The following is a 22843-nucleotide window of genomic DNA, read 5'->3' as shown; positions in this document are numbered from 1 at the left end:
GTTCACTAATTCTTATTTGTAGCTTTTTTAGTGAAGGAAAATAATTTATCTTAACTCAGATTCTCACAAATACTGAGAGCTCTTTTCCAGTGAAAAAGCTTTGAAGCTCAAGAAGCACAAGAAAGTAAAATTCACAATGAGCACTGCAACACAATTTCATTACTAAAGGAGCAATAAAGCAGAGATATAAAGAAAGACATATTTTTTCAGTTATCTAGCTGAAAATACAGTAATAACTGTGATTGAGTCTGATAGTATATATTCATTCATTTATTTTAGTCGAAAAATATCCTAAGCCCTACTTTCATGCAAGTAATATTAGCTTTTTATTTTGTTTTGCTCCTCCTTCAGAAAAGCAGCTATTCAAACAATCCTTCAGACTTGATTGGTTTAGGGAACTGAAAACTATTTAATTTACTTCTTGGCTATATGAATACAAAAAAGTACCCAAAATCTCTAGGTATGCTCTCTGATGCTAGTGGACCATGATAAGTATACTCAGCTGAATCCTTTTGGAGAGTCCTCAAAGCATGTCCTTGTTGAAAAATTCTTCTCTTGCAATAGATAAGTAAATCTATTTTTGTTAACTCTTTAAGTGACTTGCAAGTGTCTCGTGTTCCAATATTGAACATAAAGGAGTAGGGCACTGTTGAATCAGGTTCATCCAAGAAAAACAAAAGTCCAGCCCAATGTAATTCAATTTCAAAATTTTGTTTTTCTTTCTCAGACATTAGGGAAAACAGATTCTTTGAGTAAACAGGATTGAGAGGTTGTTTGTCATAGTAAAACAAATAAAAATTATTAACATGTACATACTCATATGTACACAATATCATGTATTGATAGTCACTGGTCTTTGGTTTAAAGTTGCTTCTTCTATTTATTACTTGTATGAGTTCTTGAAAGTCATTATCATTTACTCTTAGCTTACCACTCTCTAAAATGTATATTTTTGGTTACATTACTTAGCTCTAAATCCTTTGATCTATGAGCACTGTGTTCAATCTATGAAGATGCCTACTGGTATCAGTGATTTACTAAATCCATATATTTATATTTTAGACATGTAACTTAGATGGTCAATAACTCGGGCCTAGAGCTAGGAAGAGAAAAGAGAGGAGAATGCATTACATTTTGAAAATAGTATCGCCTTTTCAAGGACTCCTTGATACTTCATGCTGCTAAAACTAATATGTATATTTATATAGTTACATTTCTCTGTATATATTTATATATGTATGTACATATATATGCATATATTTATATCATCAATATTCTTTCAAAAATGCTATATAGTTATGAATTTTGAAATACCATGTTATCCAAGAATAAAAATTACTGCTATCCTTAAGATAAATGGATGAAAGGCTTATTGCTGAGGCTTATTGCCAATGTTGACTTGTGTTCATAGAGGAAAAGATTTTCCATGTCATTGTTAAGAAAAGGAGATAGTCTGGTCAGAAAGACTATTTTTTATAAAATAGTAAAAGAACCAATGGGGGGGGTCTGTAACACATTCGATAGATTTTCCATGGAGTATTTTATGACAGGATGTGGATAACAATCATACAGCATGGAAAAATGTCAATTAAGTTGCTTTTTTTTCCTGGTCGAGCAATCAGTTACAGCATTTGAAATCCTGAAGTAATTTTTGTTACAATTGATGTCCAATGACTCTTATGAAGAACTATACTTTTTATATTAGAACTAATGAACTAATGATGGTGTAAGGTTGACAGGGGAAGGCTTAGGCCATTTGAGACAGTGAAAGACGGGGAATTTTATCATCAACTTCAAGAACTGAACATTTGGAGCTCGCAGTACTGATTTTACAGAATATTTGGAAAGCATGTTTGTAAGGAAGAGTTGTATTGATGACTCCGAATGTCTTTATGAAACAATGACCAATCTTTTCAAGATCAATATTCTATTAGTGTTATATGGATATGAGTCATGGAACGCTATAGTTTTCAAAGAATTTAAAGTATTGCCTAGAGGGCAATGATGAGATGCTTGTTGTATGTGAGTAAATTGCAATACATTGTAGATAAAAAATTATGAAGGTCTTCAGAGTTGTAGAAGAGAAAAAAGAGGGTATCAGCAAATATTATAATGCAGGTAGGCTGGGGAGATACCCAAATACCATTTTTTCATTTAGTACTGACACTGTGATTCACCCAAGTCCAAAATTCTAGTTGTATCCCAAATTAAATAAATAATATACTTAAATAAGCAATACACCCTTAGTCTTAAGGTCCTCAAACTGATCGAATTCCATGAAGTTCTAGAAGTGGAGGCTCTTAACTTGAATGTTAAGAATTTTTAAGATATTCTGACATCTGTATTTCAATATAATTGATTCCTTTTTGTAATCTATGCATTTTGATTTTTTACATTCACAAACATTATTCTGAGAAGGGTTCCACAGAGTTCAACAGATTATCCTAGTATGAAATTTTACACACACACACCCACACACACACACACACACACACACACACAACAAACACAAAAGTAAGGGAAAGGAATAAGCATTATTTGATACCTACTACATTCTAGGCACACAGTCAAACACTTTTAAAAATATCTTATTTCATCTTCACAACGACTCCCAGAGGAAGATGCTATTGTTATCAATGTATAACCACAAAACCATATTCCTGTATAACCTTATAACTCTATAATTTTATACTTGAAGGAAACTGAGGCAAACAGAAGTTATGTGATTGGTTCAGGTCTATTTATACATCTAGGGAGTGTTTGAGGCTGGATTTATGCTTAAATTTTCCTGGTTTTAGGTCCAGCTCCCTATCCATTGTATCATTAGCTGACAATAAAAGATTAAAAGCTCTTGGTTTAAGATCACTAGCATCACAGGCCAATGCATTATTTAGTCAACTTAAATAGTCTCTCAATCCTGCCTCACAAACAGATTGATTTTGTTTTTCTACACCAATAAATTTATTTTCATTAAATTGAGTATATTTGGGGCAATTTGAATGTCAAGTTCTTTTTTTGCTGTTGTTGTTTTTCTGTCCCCAGTGGCAAATAGAAAGAATTCAGCTTGTTCACTTTATTTTTAATAGTATTTTATTTTTCCAAATACATATAAAGATATTCTTCAACATTCATTTTTGTAAAATTTATCTTCCATTTTTTTCTCCCTCCCTCCCTTACTTCATCCTTCTCTGATATAGCAAGCAATCTGATATAGATTAAATCTGTGCAATTCTTTTAAACATATTTATATATTTGTCATGTTGTGCAAGAAAAATCAGGTCAAAAGAGGGCAAATAACAAGGGAAATAAAAGAAAAAAACAAGCAACCAATTATATTTTTTTAAATTGAATTGAATGAACACAAGCAGTTTGGGGTATTGTGTTTGTATGGAAGTTCTTTTATAACAGCTTTGAACACAACTAACCAAAGAGAGGCTGTTATTAGTAATGTTTGCTTAAGGAAACCTGGGCCTAGTTTCTTCAAACTGCTTTAATAATGTCCCTCTCTGAAAAAGAAATAAAGATTTGGAATCTAGATCATATCCATAAGTCTAGTGATCAGAAGTTATTTTGAAACTTTATGCAGCTACATATGAACCCTACTACCATTCTCCTATTTTATAAAACAAGATCTAAACAGTGACAATTTATTTTATTTTTTTGCTGAGGCAATTGGGGTTAAGTGACTTGCCCAGGGTCACACAGCTAGAAAGTGTTAAGTGTCTGAGGTCAGAATTGAACTCAGGTCCACCTGACTTCGGGGCTGGTGCTCTATCCACTGCACCATCTAGCTGCCCCAATTTAAATTTAACAGTTGAAAATTTCAAATCATTACACACACACACACACACACACACACACACACATACACACACACATATATGCATAAATATATGTGTGTATGTGTGTATACCTATGTGTATAAGATGATTTTAAAATTTTCAACTGTTAAATTTAAATCATCCGTATGTGTGTATAAAACAATTTTTAAAGATTGTCAAAAGCAATCAGTGCTTTGAGATGACATAATGATGCCCTTGTGTGTAGCATGTACATATTCTAGAAGCATACTTGTGTAAAGCACAGAAAACTTGGATTTAAATTACAGTTATGTATGTCACTTATTTGCTGAATGAACTTTGGCAAGTCATTCTTCTCTCTTTAGGTTTCAGTTTCCTCACCTATAAAATGAAGGGATCTGGCCAAATGTTCTCTAAGATTTTAGCCAGTTATCATATTCTATCACTCTAGTATATTAAACATTCTCCCAAATGTTTTCATCTAGTTAGCAACTTATACATGGTATGTGCTTGATATAAGTTGTGAAAATGAATCAGGATATTAATAAATATAAATATGGACAGCAGTTGATTGCATTGGTACAGATATTAGACTAGAATAAACTGAACATATTATATTCAATATGGTATAATCTTAATACTTAGAAGTACCATATATAGATTTTTACAGCATATCAGAAATGAGGTTGTGAAGGTGTACAGATCATATAATTGTTTACACTTTGCTTTTACTATTTCCTTCAATTTAATTTAAAATTGCAGTGTGTCATGTTATTAAGGGAAATCATAGATATTTTAACAATTTCAGCAAAAGCAGTAAATTTTCTTAAAATAATATATTGTTTCATGGATCTGTTCAATAACTCATCTTATTCCCCTTTTTCAAGGAATCATATGATATAGTTTTAGGAAAAACTGGCCTGGAAATCAGGAGCAAGGCTATAAGTAAAGCCCGGCTACTGGGACTTTGCCCAAGAATGCTCAAATTTAGAGAAACCTAATAGCACTTAGTATGATAGGATTACAGATCTATATCTAGAAGGGACTTCAGTGACCATCAGTCTTACCCTCTCATTTTACAGAGGGAGATATAGATATATAGATATACACAAACACCTATACAATACACCTGTATATACACATGTACACACATACACAGACTTATATACTATTTCAAACAAGATGCTATATATTATAAATACATACAAAAATTAACAAAACATAGTTAACATAACAAAAGTTAAAATATCCTTGCTCTCAAGCTGTTTACATTCTAATAAGTTAGAGAAAATATGAAAAGAAGTGGTGGCCAGTGGGGAATATTTTAATTTAGAGAGTTACAGAGATGATGAAAGGAGCCATAGTGAGAGATTGTACCCTTTATAGCAGCAGTGGCAGTACTGATTTGATTATGGTTCCCAAACTGGAAAGCAGGAATAGAAGAGTACCGTGGATAGGAGAGCCAAAGAGAAGATGGTGATAGAGTACAGTGAAGGATAGCTGGAGTGGGATATCTATATTCCAAAGACTAAGGGTCAAGTTCCGACTAACATTTACTGGCTGCGTGATTCTAGCAGATTAGTCACTTAACATTCAGTACCTTGATTTACTCATTTGCAAAATGGAGATAATAATGACTGCAATATCTAATTTGCAGTGTAATTATAAGACCTAGATTAAAAAAAAAAAAAACCACGGTATTTAAAATGATGTGTAAATTGACAATGCTATCTAAATGCTACCTGTTATTGAGATTATTCTCATTGTTTTGTATGTGAACCGCTCTTACGTGGTAAGCAGTTGTGTTTTTTTTAAATAAAGTTTAATTCAGTTTTTAATTATACCCTATGTATATATAAGGATGATTTCCCATTAGTCAGCTATATTAACTACATAATTCTACAAAACTACATAACACATAACTCTTCAACTTCACTTGGCTTTGCTTGTTCTAAAACATGTTCATGAAGAAATAGTTTCAATGTCAAGTCAAGTCAACATGTTCCATCTGGAATACAGTGAGATGCCCAGATTTTATATCTCCTTTTATAGGAGACCTGGTGTGGCCCCTTCTCCAAAATTGAGGTTCTCAAAAAGAACTCACCAGTGGAGAAGGTGACTACAGGAAGGGAGGGTTTTGAAAGGGGCAGTGTCCAGAATGAAGCATGGTTACTTCTGTGCAATTTTGTTTTATTGATTTATTTTAAAAGTCAATATCTCAGCTGCTCTTTCTTTCTTAATTGTAGATTTATTTCTGTTTTGTTGACATCACACCAGAAGCATAACATCCTGTAGTTCTTAGGAAAAAGAAAAGGCCTGGATATTTTGTGGTTTCAGGGTAGTTGTTCTTGGTTTGGAATGTTTTATTTTAATAAAAGCAGGCAGAAGAAGCCTTGGTAACATATCGTGCCCTGGAGTAGTTCAGAAGTGAAAAAAAAAATCACCAGTTCTAGTAAAAATTGCTTTTCCTACCACAGAATGGCTGCTGACCTTCTAAGTATAACCAAAGGGATAGGAGAGGAATCACATTTGCATAAAGATTCGCACAGGGACTGCGTGGATCACTCATCATGAATAATTATGAAAAAAGTGATCGACACGATCAATCATGTGGATGTGTGGGCTGCCAAAGCTGGGATGCCTGCCATAGAATAGAAGAAAAAAATCCAAATGACTGACTAAATGTATGGTGCTCCTATTCAGATATTTGGCATATCATAGACAGATTGCCAACAGTCTAAGAATTTTCAAGTACGATGTCCTGATATATTGTTATAAATTCCAGCGTAGTGTCCTCCTGTGCAGAGGCAACAGATATGGTAGAAAGAGGATTAGATTCAGAATCAGGAACCTTCAGTTCAAATCCTCAGACTCTTACTTGCTGTATAACCATGGAGAAATCATTTCAACTTTCTAAGCCCCATTTTGCTCAGCTGTAAAATAGAGATAATGGTCAATGTATACTGGAAAAGCTACCCATTTTTATTCTTCATAGCCTCAATGGGTTGTTATTGAAGTAAGATTTTTGTGAAACTTTAAAATAATGTGGGAGAGAGAGGCTGTTGTTCTTTATTCTTAAAGAGGACCAAAATGGTATCATTATATGGAATTAAGGTACAATTATAAGTGATCCCACCCACATAATCTGAGATGCTCTATAACAATTTATACAGAAATACTCCACACAGACATATGGGGTAGAAGAAGAGAAAAGGAAAGGGATGTGCATTTATAGAACATTTACTATTGCCAGGTACACTGCTAATTACTTTTAAAAAACATTATCTTATTTGATTCTCACAACAACCTTGCAAAGTAGGTATTATTATTAATCCTCACCACTACCACTGTTATTGCAGTGAAGGAAACTGAAACAGAGACTAAATGGCTTTTCTGAGCCACAAAGCTAAGTGTCTGCTTCCAAATCTGAACTCAAAGTCTTCTTAATTCCATTATTTATTTTGCTACCTAGATTCCTAGAAATGTGAATTATTAGTATAATAGCATTTAAAGGTAAAGGGGACATTCAAGATCTTTTAGTTTCCCCCTCTAATATTTCAGATTAATGACCATTCTACAATGTTTAGTATTGACTTGCCCAGGAGCATATAGTCAAGATATATGAGAAGCAGAAGTCTCTCTCTGCGTCTGTGTCTGTGTCTGTGTCTGTCTCTGTCTGTTTATCAGTCTGACTCTCTCTCTCTCTCTCTCTCTCTCTCTCTCTCTCTCTCTCTCTCCTCTCTCTCTCTCTCTCTCTCCTTCCCTCCCTCCCTCCCTCCCTTCTTCCCTCCCTCCCTCCCTCCCTCTTTTCCTCCCCCCCTCCCTCCCTCTTTATTTTTTCCCTCTTTCTATTGTTCAGTGATTTCAGTCACTTTTCTTCTCCCAAAATGAATAAGGAGGGGCTGCTAGGTGGCACAGTGGATAGAACACCTGTCCTGAAGTCAGGAGGACCTGAGTTCAAATCTGGCTTCAGACACTTAACACTTCCTAGCTCTGTGACCCAGGGCAAGTCACTTAACCCCAATTGCCTCAGCAAATTATATATAGCTAGTATATTGCACAGCCAGGATCAGAAACAGGGCATTTGACTTTAAATCTAGGGTTTTCATCTTGCCACCAATATTACATTTAAATGTATTAAAATACAGGAAAACCTTCAATTAAAAGAATGGGAATAAGCAGTCTTTAGAAGAGGAAATCACAGATATCTAAAGTCATTTTAAAATCCTCTAAATCAGTACTAATTGGAGAAATGAGAATTAAAACAGCTCTGAGGTAATCGACCAGAATGACTAATATGACAAAAAAGATAAATGATAAATTCTAGAGGAGTTGTAAAAAAATAAAGACACTAATATACTATTGTAAAGCTGTGGTTGTGTACAACCATTTTAAAGGACTTGGAACTTTGTTACAATACTGGCCATACTCCTTGACCCAACAATGCCACTAATAGGTATGTATCCCAAAACGTCAATCATCAAAACATCAAATTAAAAGGCAAAAGGACCTATACCAATGAAAATGTCATAGTAGCACTTTTTGTGGTGTCAAAGAATAGGAAATTAAAGGAATTCCTCAATTTAGGAATGGTTGAACAACATGTGGTACATAATTGTAATGGAATATTATTCTATTATAAGAAATAACAAATATGTCTGGGAAGATATATTAACTAATATAGAGTGAAGTGAATAAAATCAGCAGAATATTGTATATAGTAATAACAATATTGTGATGATGATCAACTATGGAAAAACTTAACTAGAATGATTAATATAATGATCCAAGACAGTTCCAAAAGACTCAGGATGAAAAATGCTATCCATCACTAAAGAGAGAACTAATGAACCCAAGTGTAAATTCAAACATTGTTTTCCAAATTTTTTTTCTTTTGTTGCTTTATGGCTTACATACATATATTTTAATGTCTTCACATGTATGAGTATCCTATAGCAGGCCTTCTCAGTGAATGGGGGAGGGCTAAGAAGAGAGAGAATTAGAAAAAAAGTTTTTTAAAGAATAAACATTATTATTCCTTCTATGTATTCACAAAACATGCCTTGAATAATGTTTTGCAATTTTTGCCATGAATCAAAGTTAAGCTTATTAACTTATTGTTTGTAAACTGGTTTTAGAACTGAAAGACTAGAGTTCAAATTTCATCTCTGATCTGTACTAGCTAGGAGAACTTTATAAATCATTTAATTTTCCTGATCCATAATGTCTTTATCTGAAAAATAGAATTAAAATATCTAGCTTCTGAGGTCCCTTTAAAATACTAATCTACATCCCTATCCTCTTATGATTTTTTTTGTTGTTATTGTTAGTTTTTTGGGGGGAGGGAGAGGATTGTCCTAATCAAATGTATCAGTTTTCCTTTTCCAGTTTTACAGCTTTTCCCCTATTATCTTGATCATCTGAAAGGTCTTCTATTTTGGCACAAAATTTCTAGTAATGAGGTTTTTTTTTCAGCTTCCTGAGATGTAGTTTACATGGGCCTGCTGTCTTGAAATGACTACAGACACTTAGGTGCTCTTTGACCATTTTCTCACATATGTTGATTTTAAGCTTTCTATTAATCATTCTTGTTCTGCCCTTCTAAATTCCAAAATGATTTTCATTTGAAGAGGAAAAATAGAGCAAATAATGGTCTGCTTTTTTGCTGTCATACATCATCACCCTCCCATTTACTCCAATTGATAGTATTGCCTTTTTGATTTTATTCATTCCTCCAAAACAGCTGAATAATCCCTTTTGCTTCTTAGCTCAGTATGGCCTTTGACTCACTAACATAATTCTAACAGAATTCTCACTCTTCTGTATTCATTTTTTGTCTCTATCTTCTAAGTCTGCCTTTTAAAATATGGTTTCAAGAGTCATCTTTTTTTCTCATTGGACCATTACATCCTTTCCTCATCATTAAAATAATTTTTGTTCTTTGTGATTTCAGAATTTCATTCTTGAGAGACTGTCAGCCTTCTGGGGATGACTTCCCATGGATAATTTTAAATCATAATATATTCCTCGTACTTTTTCTGAACTTTCTGAAATCTATTCTCAAAAATATTTAGGGCATGGGTTAAATTTTACTCAGATTTTATTTCTTCCATCACAAATGTTTAGGCCGGCATAGTTTCTAGTCCCTACTATATGAAGGGTACATCTTTTCCTTATTCATAAAACTTAATTACAAAAGAATAGCTTGCCTTCATTTTTTTTATAAATCTTAATGAATTAAATCATCATTGAAGTAAGTTGTTTATTTTCCTTCATTGCTCTGACTTTAAGACATCTGACTAATTGAAGTTCTTTTTTATTAAAATATGATACTTCTTTTCCTAGTTCATTATCCATTCTGTGAATTCATTCAATTTAACCTTCTGTCCCAGTGGTCTGTACTATATTCAAACAAAAATACAATTTTTTTCTTAGTTGATAATTAAACAAATATTTTATATCACATTCTCTTCCCTCCCTTGGATTTATAATTTGTTTTCCTCAGATGTGTGCATCTTTCCAAAACATAATACTTTCTCATATATTCTATCCAGTTGTGTGTCCAGATAACTAAATCTGACATACATGCATATAGATAGACAGACAGTTAGATAGATAGATAAATGTGCCTGTGTTATACAGGATAAAATATGCATACAGAACAAAAATGGTTAATAGCTGAAAACCAACATAGGGAAGAAAATGTATGGAGAGGCTTATTGTTCACATGTATATATGTGTGTGTGTGTATATTATATTTATATATACATATATATAAAGAATCACAATGCAATAAATACGTATATAAATATATAAAATACATATGTGTTTCTCTGTGGGTAAATGTGTGTATATGTATATGGGTGTGCTTAAGTTAGTCACCTTGATTCAGGAATTTTAATTTACCATGTTTATTATACATAATTTGCATATTTTTATATGAATCTCTAAAGTCATAGATTGCATTGTCACGTCTTAATATGAATATTGTCTCCTATGAACTATTATTTTCCTTTAGTATCCAGACAAATAGACATCCAAATATGCAATTGTGCATGGATGTGTATACATACATATACTCATACATATTTCTCTGTGTGCGTGTGTGTGTGTGTGTGTGTGTGTGTGTGTGTGTGTGTATTTTTTCTCTCCTCTTTTCAATGTCAATAGGCAGGTAAGTTATGCATTCGCCAGAATGCAGTTGGTGTTTTTTGTTTGTTCTATCATTGTTGCTGGTGGTTACACATAATTAAGGAAGAGATTTGGACCAGAATAATGGAAAATAAATAATCTGTCTTTTTTTTTTTTTTTGCTTAATTTTTTTCAAGTTCTTGTGTAAGTCAAATATAAAATCCCTCAAATTAAAGTTAAATTCTTTATTCTGGCATTTCCACAGATCCCTTGTGGTTTATTTTCTCCCTGTGAGAGTCCAAGAAATACGAGATTCCCATCAAGGGTTAATTAAAGTTTTGAGAAGCTTCCAAATTCACCAATCCAAGTTTTTCATTTTAGAGATGAGATTACAGGTTCAGAAAAAATCAATGTTTTCCCAAATATCATATTATGATAAGTAGAGGGACTGAAGGTCATAGTCAGAAAGAGCTTGAGGGAAATAAGGAATAGTCTTTTATTGCATCCATTTTACATATGAATGAAATAATGTGTGAAGGAGCTAAATAACTTAACTAAGTTCATCTGCCTAGAAAGTTCTGGTAACAGAACAAAGACAAGAATGTCTGCATTGAATCCAATGTCTTTCTCATTATACCATACACACTACTATGCATATTAAAGTAAGCAAGTATTTTAATAGATGTAATCATACTTTGAACAACCAGAGAAATGGTGGTTGTAGTGAGGAGGTTAATTCTGTTTTTAAAAAAATTAAAAAGAAAAACAAAATGTGATAATGCCTTAACCCAAGCCATTGGTATTTTGAGTGATTCTATGGTCAAAGACCTTAAAGAATGAGACTTTCCAATGACTGTTGTCACTGAGAGGCAAGCATGAAAATTAGGCTAATTAAACCCAGCCCTGTGATTTTTGTAGGCAGCAATTAAAAAAAAATCAGGGTTTGATTGCACTTGATGAAATACAGTAATGATTTAGTACAAGCAGAAAGTGATGGCAAATTTTTCAACTTAATTCAACACTCATAAGAAGTGTCTAGATTAGCAAATCTTTTAACAGCATGCTCTTTACAGGAAGGATAACATGACCATCAAGCACAGAATTTAAAAATGTGCCTATTCTTTCTTGAGTGTGAGAAGAATAACTGTGGCTCCTTTATGTCAGTTGCAGTTGCCTGTTGTCTGAGATAAGGCTTGATCACAGAAATCAGAGCCTGGGCAAGGAGACCGATGATTTCTTCCTGGCTTATACGCCCTGGACTGGTTGAAAATCAGGATCGCACTTTGACTAGCTTACATTTCTTTCTCCTCATTCACGTAGTGAGGATCTAAAAGGAAAATATGAAGACTTTCTGATCTGACCACATCTTCCCATTCAGTGCTTAGTTTTTGACAGTTGTCCTTTTAGAAATTCTTCTTCCTGGCACTTGGCTTGTCTCTTCTCTCCTATAGCAGGGAGCATCTCTGCTTTAATATATACAATACTTTGCAATGCTGTGCTATTAATACTTTTTTTTGCTTGATAATTATTTTATCTCTGACTTTTTAAAACTGCATTTCATATTATTTCTTTTATTTTTTCACCATTCTTTTCATCTTAAATGAGGGACTAGAAGTATCAGCATGAAAACAGCAAACAGAATAGGAAGCATCAGCACAGAGTAACTGGGGAATGTTATGGAGCCTAAAAAAAAGGAATAAAAAAGCAATGGCCTATCCTCTCATAAGCTCTATATAGCTCTAAAGTTGATAGGCAACCAGCCTATCCCTCAGCCTGGAAAGCAGAAGGACCCTGGGACTCAAGCAAAGACATCTAAGGAAAATTAAATTGCTTCAGGTGCACATCTTGTGCTACTGAGGTGAGGGGTACTAAAAATGTCTTTGAAAAATAGCCTTCCCAGGAAAAATGTAATCATCATATTCATTGTCATTATGACTTTATATAAATATCAATATAGCTGTAATTTATGTAACAATTGCTTTTTAAATTAAAGCATTTTTCAATTACTTTCTTATTTAGTCCTTCCAACAACCCTGAGAGGCAGGTGCTATTGCTATTTCTATTTTTATAGATGAAGAAACTAGTTAAGTGACTTATCCAAGGTCACACAGTTTGAAGTCATATTTGAATTCAAATCTTCCTGACTCAAGGGCACAAACTCTATTCACTGCTCCACCTATATACCAGTAATTTTTTAACATCTGAGATAACTCAGTCTTTGTATGGGGACACAATCATATAAAAATCTGTACCACTTTATAATGTTTATCAGTTCCTTTACTAGAATAAGAAAAAAATATAAAGGGGCAATCTCAATGGAGGTGTGGTTGGGTGGGACAAGGGCAAGATCTCCACAAATTTCCCTTTTTGGAAAAAAAATCTTCTATCTAAACTTTGTGAAGGATGATATAAGAAAGGAGCATTCACTAAATAAGTCCCAGATTAAATCAATCAACAAATAAGTATTTCTTAATACGTATTAAGAAAGCATAGTGTCTGAAGTAAGGAAGACCTGAGTTCAGATTCAGTTACTTAACTGTGTGACCCTGGCCAATCATTTAACTCTGTTTTCTTATCTGAAAACTGAACTGGTGAAAGAAATAGCAAATCACTCCAGAATCTTTGCGAAGAAAATTCCAAATGGGGTCACAAAAAGTTGGATACAACTGAAATGACTGGACAAAATTTATTAAGGACGAGTGATATTACAATGTATGTATATATAGAATATGATGTGTGAATATAATGGAATATCATTGTGCTGTTAAAAAAAAAAACAAGCATGATGAATGCAGGTAAATATGGCAAGGCTTACATAAATTGATGCAGGACCAGGAAAAAAAATGCAAAGAATGATTCCATCAACTGGAAAGGACTACCACAAAATATCAAACTGAATGTTGTGAAATTGCAAAGAACAAGAAATCCAAAGAAGGGATTTAGGGAGGGAAAGCTTCCTCTTACTTATTTCAACACTTTAAGATGCATCTATATGGAACAGTGCATATAGCATAAGCTTTCTTTGAAGTATGAAGTAATTCTAATGATTTTTCTCTTCCTCTTTAGAAAAAAAAATCTTTGTTATGGGGTATTACTCCAGGATAGAGTAGAGAAGGATTAGAAGGAGAAAACTAAGTGATATAAAAAACAAAAAATCAATTATATATTACACACATACACACAGATACACATGCAGTCCCACCATATACTACTTTACTCAGACTTCACTAGGAATTTCAACTTCAGTCCTGAGTGCCATAGTTGAAAAGAAAATTTAAGTTTAAGGAAACAATCTACCCAATGTCCAGAGAAAGGCAAATATGAGATGACTCAAAGGTAAGGGTCAGGTTTTGAAGTGTTTTAAATGCCAGAGGCCTTTTTATTTTATCCTGGAGGCAGTGAAGTTTATTGAGCTGGGATTTGACAAGGTCAGATCTGCACTTCAGGAAAATCACTGGCAGCTGAGTAGTCCCTTCTCTCAAGGAGAATGTATTGCATTGGGGAAACATTTGAAATACAGAGATCAACCAAAAACCTATTCCAATATTTAGTTGAGAAATGATAAAAGCCTGAACTAGACTGAGTATAGAGAAGAGAGGAGCAGGAGAGATATGATAATAGAAATGAGATTTGGCAACGAACTGGCTATATGGGACAAGTGAAAATGAGGAGTTAAGAATGATATTAAGGCTTCAAGCTGTAGTGATTGGGAAGACAGTTCAGCATTAGAGAGTTAGAGGCAAGTTTGGAAGAGAAGAAAATTAATTAGTTCAGTTTTAGACTCATTCTGTATGAGGTGTCCACAGAACATAAAGTTCAAGATGTCTAAAAGACATTTGGTGAAGTGAGAATGGATTTCAGGAAACAGACTAGAATTAAATATCTAGAACTGGGGATAATGTGCATAAAGGAAATAATTAAAATCACAGGAACTGTAGGTTCATCAATGAGTGAATGATGAAACCACTTGCAATAGAATCCCAGGTTCATAGATTTAAATCTGGATAGAACCTTAAACATCAGCTAGTTCCATCCCCTCATTTAAAAAAAAAATGAAATCGAGGACCAAAGATGGGAAGGGATTATTTCAAAGTCAAACAGGCATTAAACCTCAGAGGTAGGATTCAAAAGCAGATCTTCCGACTATAAGTGTAGTGTTCTACTGTACTATGCTGATAATTTTGTTGTACCATATTATATGTATAACATGCATTATATTACATATAACATAATAATGACATATAATATATAACTCAATATATATAGCATAATGGCAAGTAATATACCATAATACTGACAAATAACTCCAGCAAGATGAAAAAAAATGTTACTTTTATATTAAACTATTTTTAAGTTAATGACAAATCCAGGAAATATTTAGCTTCCTCCTGAATTTCATGCAATTCTATAAATACTTTCCAACTATATATACAACTTTCTTATAATATACTGTAAAACTTATTACAACTTATTACAATCTTTGTGGTTGGACAAGATGTCTTTTAACCTTCCTTTCAACTCTGAGATTTTATGAATGAGTTTTAACTACTGGTACCATTACAACCATTACAACTAGTAACAAGAATGTTTAGGTGCTTACCTCCTTCTTGGTGAATTTTGGGGAGTGGTCGTTTTTGTCATCAATGAGGATAGTAGCCGTTGCTGTGCCAGTTAAGCCAACATCCAAACCAGCCATATCCTGGGCTTCAATGATCAGTTCATATTTAGGATTTTCCAGAGTCTTAAAAAAAGAGACAAAAGTATTTGTTTTAGCTATGGATGACTCTTTAGCGTGAATGAGACAGATTGATTTATGAAGTATCGTGAAAAGTCAATTGTTCAGCCAAAAAGTATTTGTTAGGTACCCACTATTGGTCAGGTGTAGAGCTAGATAATGAGGATACAAACAAAAAGATAAAGAAGTTGCTGCTCTCAAGGAGATTATGTCTATTGGAGGAAAAACATGATATCTCTAAATAAATACAATAGTATATGTGTGTGAATATGTGTATAAGATATATATGTATATTTACACATATACATATATACACATATATATTATATATACATACACACATTCAAAGCCATTTTTTTTTCACTCGGGGGATAGAGCACCAACCCTGAAGTCAGGAAGACTTCAAATCTGGCCTCAGACATTTAACACTTCCTGGGCAAGTCACTTAACCCCAATTGCCTCAGAAGAAAAAAAATTACAATTCACTAATAAAACTTCTATTCTCATTACACGTGATCACACATTTAGTATCTCATTTTGCTACAGACTTTTCAGAATCAAATATGTTTAAAAATACATACTCTATACTTACTAGTTACAAGTTATACTAGTTACAATAGGCTATAAAGATAAATGCACATTCTTTATAACAGTTATGACATAAGAAGCATTAACATTTACCCAATACTTTACAAATATCTTATTATCCTCGTAACTCTGAGTGATAGATATTACTATTTATTCTCATTTTATAGTTGAGAAAACTAAGGCAGACAAACTAAGTGACTTGTTCAGGATTGCACAACCAGGTAAGTATCTGAATTTAGATTTGAATTGAGATCTTCTTGCTTTTAGGCCCAGTGCTCTATGTCCTGAATCACCTAACTGACCTTTATCTTCCATAAGTTTATATTTTAGTAGACAGATAAGATATGATATATTCCCAAATAATGATAAAGTAAACCAGACACTAAAAATGCATAAGAGAGGAGCAAAATGACAAGTAACCAGCAAAGGTATAATGTAGAAAATAATATATGAGTTGGATTCCTCCAAGGATGGACATCATTTTAGTTTACAGGGAAATGCATTACATTTATTGCAAGCTAGGTGAATAAAATATTCAGGGTAAAGGGAGTAAAGAAGCTGGAGTAGGATCTCCTTCATTGAGGACTATTAAACAAAGGCAGCTGACTGATGAGATCTCTTATTAGTCTGAAATTCTGTGAATCTCTTTGAATCTAGTATAGGGTCGTACAGGAAAGTGTAAAGAGTGAGACTATAAAGACTAGTGTTAGAATGAGGAGGGTGTTGAATTGTAGGATAAATAACTCAGACTTCATCCTATAGTCAACAGAGTACTATGAAAGGTTTTTGAGTGAATAGAATAACCTATGTATTAGAAAGAGTTTTCAGAATACAGATCTGACTTTGAAAAGAATGAGAGGAGCTGAGATATAACTAGGACAGTGTATAGAGTTTTGTTCCAAGGCATTGAAATTCAGATCACCATATAAACAATGTAGAAAAAACTGAACTTAGTACTTATTTCATAAAAATAATTTGTTAAAATAGGAAGCTAGAAATTGACTTACTTTTTGGATTTTCTCTCCCGTGGTTAACTACTTTCCATCTCTTTTTGCTAGTTTCCCCCACACCACTCCTATGGACTCGAACACAGGCAATCCCAGTCCCACTCCCAACTCCCATAATTTCTTTATAAAGAGCTTTGAGATATCTAATGTTCTGTAATCTATGTCTCTTTCTCATGGGATGATATCCTGGGGACTCTCTCCTTGAAACTAAACAGAAATCAAAGAACCTCACATAATTTGCCCATATGAAGTTGATTTGAAGCCAGATTTTATGCATCTTTTGCAGGGTACATTTCCTGAATCATGCCCTAGGCGCCAAATTGCTAATTATGGCTCTGGAGAGCAATATCTAGGAAAAAAAAAAAGCACTATAAAGTAACAGATTCTGTTCCACACAAGTCTCCATATCATGTTTATAGCTCCCTGAGTAAATGTTCCAAAAATGATCCACCTTCCTCCAGCCCAAACCTTACTTTCTGGCTTTCTCATACTCAGCAGATAACCTCTCTTCTAATTTGTGACATTAATCATTTGGAGTAAATTTCTTCAACTTATTTCTTTTCTACCTTATTTTTCCACTTCCTCTTCCTTTACTCCTTCCTTTTTCCTAATTTCATAAATAGTAAGGGGCCTACTTTTTGCCAATTCTAGACCCTCTCCCTAAATCCTATGTGGTACACTCAGAAGAGACTTCTGAGCTCTTGTTCCATCCATCCTCCTCTATTCTCCTGAATCACCTTATTAAAATAATACTCTGTATCTGCCATATTTTTAAAATTACCATATCTAAAGTATTATTACATAAATAACAGACCACAATGTTTTCAAATTGATGCCATCTATATCATTTCTCAGATAGCCACAATTATTTTTATACAATCCTCCATCTCGTGCAAAGAGAGAGTTCTCTGGTGCTATCACAATTGCCAAATTGCCCTCATTTTTTATTACTCCTCACATCTTAGATAGTCTTTTTAATACAGCCCCAAATCATTTGCAATTCAGATTATTTTTCCTTCAACTTCTTTTTGTTTCTATCAGATATTTTATTTTGCTAAAAGTATTTTGTACCAGAATTGTTTTTACTCTTTTGGCAGAAATTATACCTTGGTGCATTTTAATTGATAAATAATAAAAAGCAAACTAGTTAATTTTTCTTTTCCTAGAGTAAACACAGCTGCTTTGGACTTCCTCAAGAAAGTGACTAAGGAACTGAACAGAAAGACCGGCAGAACTTAATTGCGATAGAATAATACCATTTTAATATAGAGAATGAGGTATTTTTGATAACAATTTTAATTTTCTGGTTAACTGAAGGTTTCAAACATTTTAATAGGAATCATTGATTTTATTTTTAAGTGGAATTTTTTAAAATTTCATAAAATAATAAATTCTTCACATCTTAAAATATTTGAATAGAGGTCATAAGAACACATTCAAATGATGAAGTTTGCAGAAAAGATTGACTTCTAGATTTCTGGCTGGGTGGAGCAAATTCTAGGCTACCTCCAGCTCTGAGACAGAATCTGTGAATGCATGACACATTTCCCTATCTTTGTAAGAAAACTTTAGTATGTGAAACATAGTTGGACCTTTCCTTGATGAAACAAAACCATTTTAAAAGAAATATCTGGGTTATATTACAGGTGGAATCAGTTGGGGATATAAGTTAAAACACAGCCTAGAACAGTACTTAACCCAAAATTATTATTTAATAAGTTTAATGTATTCTTGACTGAATCTTTCTTTTCTTTTTTTTCTTTCTTTCTTTTTTTTGGTGAGGCAATTGGGTTTAAGTGACTTGCTCAGGGTCACATAGCTAGTGTGTTAAGTGGACAGTATTACATACCTATTTTGAACCTAAATGAATTATGAATTAAAGCTGAGACAGATATTTTTTAATTAATATTCAAGGGTCTTCTTCACTAAAGAGAAGTATTTTTCGTTGTCTTTTGACAATACTCAAAATATATCTTTATTTCTATATCAAATAGTCATAGTATTATAAGGGGGGAGAGGAGAGATGAGACGAGACTTGGAATTTCATTAGCATCATGAATTTCTGACAAGAAAATTCACAAATTCAGAGTAGTATCTGTTTTGCAAATTATTGCCTTATACAGATTTATGGAACTACTTAGGGTTCAAATCTCAGGTAAAAGGAATCCTAACTATAACAAGTATCATAAATGATGATCTGGTCATCGTTTAAAGACTTCCAGTGATAGAAAATCCATCATCAATGGATGTAAGCCAATCCACTTATAGATAGATCTAACTTTTAGGATTTTACCTTTACATTAAACCTATTTTGGTCTCCACTAATGACAGAATATATCATCATCATCAATTAAAAAATTATGATATTATGAATATTATATAACTTTTCCTATAATTCCATTAAGTAATGGAGTCATTACATACACACATATAATTTATTTGACCTACATATATATTCATACACATAAATTTATATATTTATATATATTCTATGTGTATACATAGGCTACATATAGAAAGCTATAACATTTCTATCATTTATCAGTCTCTTGTGTTTACCTAGTTGTGTGCATGTTTTCTCCCCAATTAGAAAGTAATATCCTTGAGAGGACTTTTTTTTAACTTTATTTTCAACCACAGTGTAATATAGTACTTGACATATAATAAACTCTTAATAAACACGTTTACTATTAATTGTTTCTATCAGGAGAAACTCCTTCAAAACTCATAAAGTGTAACAAAGAGAAACAACAGGACAGGGACATATTCTTAGAGGAATGCTGAGAAATTGCTAGCATCACTAGTGTTGGTGATACTATCTCTGTGGCCTTGAGCAAGTAATTTATTCTCCCCATTTTCAGATATTATCTATATGTGGCCACAGAACTGATCATTTTTAAGTCAAATGGATTTTTATGTCTTTTTGCTATCTTAATGACTGATATGGGCCTGGCAGGAAAATCAGATTGGCCACACACTTCTCTTCAATTTTAGAATTATCTGAATTATTTAATCAACTATTGTCTAACCCTGAGATTTTTAGAAACAATCTTTTTTCCATTTGTCAAGTAGAAAGACTAGTGGATGTGTTAAATCATTTATATGATAAAACCGAAACAAAAAAGTAATGGTATGGACAAGTCCCAAAGAAGCAATCAAGTACTTGTAAGGAGCTACAGTGTTGAGAAAATTTTTCCAAGTACTATCAAATCAACAAGCATCTGTGTATCTACCAATGCAAGGAACTGTCAAAATTACCTTGAAATTTTGTTGTTTTCTAATGAGGAAAATTACATGATAAACTTTGCTGTATATTTAAAAGGAATAGCAAATTGTACATAGTAGATTTAGAGGTTCATGTGCAAATATTTTTATACTGTTGTGGAAATGCATGTTTTAATCTATATATTAAAAACGAACAAACAAAAACAACCACAACTTGGAGTAAAATGAAGCAGACTTGACCCTCTGAGAATGCTGTAAATACTAATTAGTGCTCCCTAACATATAAGCTTCCTAAATTAACAGCAACCAGCTACCTTTTCACCCATTCCTGATTAGCATCATGGTGAATGTCAACAGGAGCTAAAACTTAACAGAAATCTCAATCTAAGTCTTTGAGTTTGCTTTAATATGATTTGGGACAGCTAGAAAGAGCAGTGAATAGAGCACTGGCCCTGAAATCAGGAGGATCTGCCTTCAAACTTGGCCTCAGACATGTAATACTTCCTAGCTGTGTGACCCTGATCAAGTCACTTAACCCCGATTTCTTTAAGGGGAAAAAAAAAGATGTATGTTCTTTGAAATCAGCTCTTCTATTTTTTTTTGTTGTTTTTTGTCAGTCCCTAGTACTCTCATGTACTCTGTAAATATTTAAATGTTTGATGAACTGAATTGAGTTAATGTGAGTTTACAAAGGCAATCAGAAGAGATTAGTAATCAATCAATTGATAAATATTTATTAAGCACCTACTACTGTTTAGATATGGTTTTAGATACTGAGGATACACAAAGAAAGGGATAATTCCAACTTAAAAGGATTTTATATTTTAATGTCATTATAGGGGAACAGGTCCAAAGAAAGTTTTGCCCAAATTGAGAAATTATTTCCTATTTGTAAGTGAAAGTGAAGAGGCCTAAAAACATGAATCTTCTATAAAAAGGGTGATCATGCAATTTCTTATATGTGCACTTTCCTAGGTATTTTGTCAAGAAGCTACAAGATGCACAATCTACTCAATATTGAAATGAAATGAAAACAAAGAAAAATTGATTCATTCTATGATACTGTGTTCATTCCTATTAATGGTGACATGGTTTTCATTTTTACAACTTGCAAAATTTCTTGAGTACACGTTTGATCATTGTTTTTAACTTAAATTTTGTGTGTGGTAACTTTGATAATTTGTATAGGGGAAATATCTTTTAAATACAGAATAAAATTTTAAAATTTACTCCTTCTTGCTGTATTTGTTGATTAGAAGAGCTCACCGTAACTGAAATGGTAATATTTGAAGTAGCATCCTTTTCCAAGCCTGAATGCTTTTCCAATGGCTGAATAGGGAACTAAATTTGCGATAACACCCATTTCTAATCACAAAATTCCTTATCTCTCTTTCTCTCTCAATAATCTATAAAGTGTATTGATGTAATTCTTGAATTTTCTGAGCAAGGTGTAAAGGGAACAGCTTTGTAATCCTCACTTGAAGGAGTAATCAATCAGTAAACATTTATTAAACACTATTTACTATGAATTATGTTAGGTATTAAGGAATTAAAGACTTTTTTTCCCGAGTCTCTACCTTCAAGGGACTTGAATTTTATTAAGGAAAACAACATGTATGTATATAAGGACATACAAAATAAGGTTGAAAGAGAAATCCTAGTCACTAGATGAGGGTAGATTAGAAAAGATTTATGTAGGAAGTAATTAAGTGAAACTTTCATAAAACTAGGCATTCTGAGAGATGGTGAGGAGTACATTCTAAGTGTGAGGGATGGCCTGTACAAAAGTATGGAGATAAAAGGTAAATGTAACAACTTTGTGTTCATCTTTTCCAAATCATCTACATACACAAAATTTGTGTATTTGCTATTCTGTTGATTTTCTAGGCTGAGGGAAGTGATAGGATTTTTGATTTTTCTTCTATTTCACAGTGCTTTGGAATTGGAAAACTTTAGAGTTCATAAACAAGGACTCATAATTCTAGTAACTCAGCACTGGAGTTATATATGTGTGAACGTGTTTTGGGATGATAATTGGGTCTGTTGAATTTTGTGCTATATAATGTTTGGTGTTTTCTTCTTCATCATCATCATCATCATCATTGCTGATATTGATATAACACCTACTATGTGCCAGGTATTATGCTTTACATATATGATGTTATTTGATCCACACCACATCCTTGTGAGGTAGATGCCACTTTTATTCTGATTTTACACATGAGGAAAATGAGACAAACAGAGGTTAAGTGGCTTGTCCAGGGTTATATAACTAGTGAGTGTCTTTGTGACTCCAGATCCAATGATCTATCCACTATGTCACCTAGATCCCCACTTGAAACTATAAATGCATCTAC

The 22843-nt window shown here is 33.1% G+C and overlaps 1 protein-coding gene across 1 annotated transcript in view; it reads right to left on the bottom strand.

Moving 5' to 3' along the window:
- Positions 1 to 22843, bottom strand: part of LOC127548678 (cadherin-13-like) — a 314443-nt gene that overhangs the window by 138359 nt on the left and 153241 nt on the right. The window contains exon 2 of the mRNA XM_051976186.1: positions 15532 to 15672. Within this exon, the coding sequence (XP_051832146.1) occupies positions 15532 to 15672 (141 nt within the window). The remainder of the gene's footprint in view (positions 1 to 15531; positions 15673 to 22843) is intronic.

The sequence above is a fragment of the Antechinus flavipes genome, chromosome 2 (genome assembly GCF_016432865.1).
Source record: "Antechinus flavipes isolate AdamAnt ecotype Samford, QLD, Australia chromosome 2, AdamAnt_v2, whole genome shotgun sequence".
NCBI lineage: Eukaryota > Metazoa > Chordata > Mammalia > Dasyuromorphia > Dasyuridae > Antechinus > Antechinus flavipes.
Note: the sequence above shows the minus strand (reverse complement) of the source record. Positions and strands in the feature narration are given on the sequence as shown.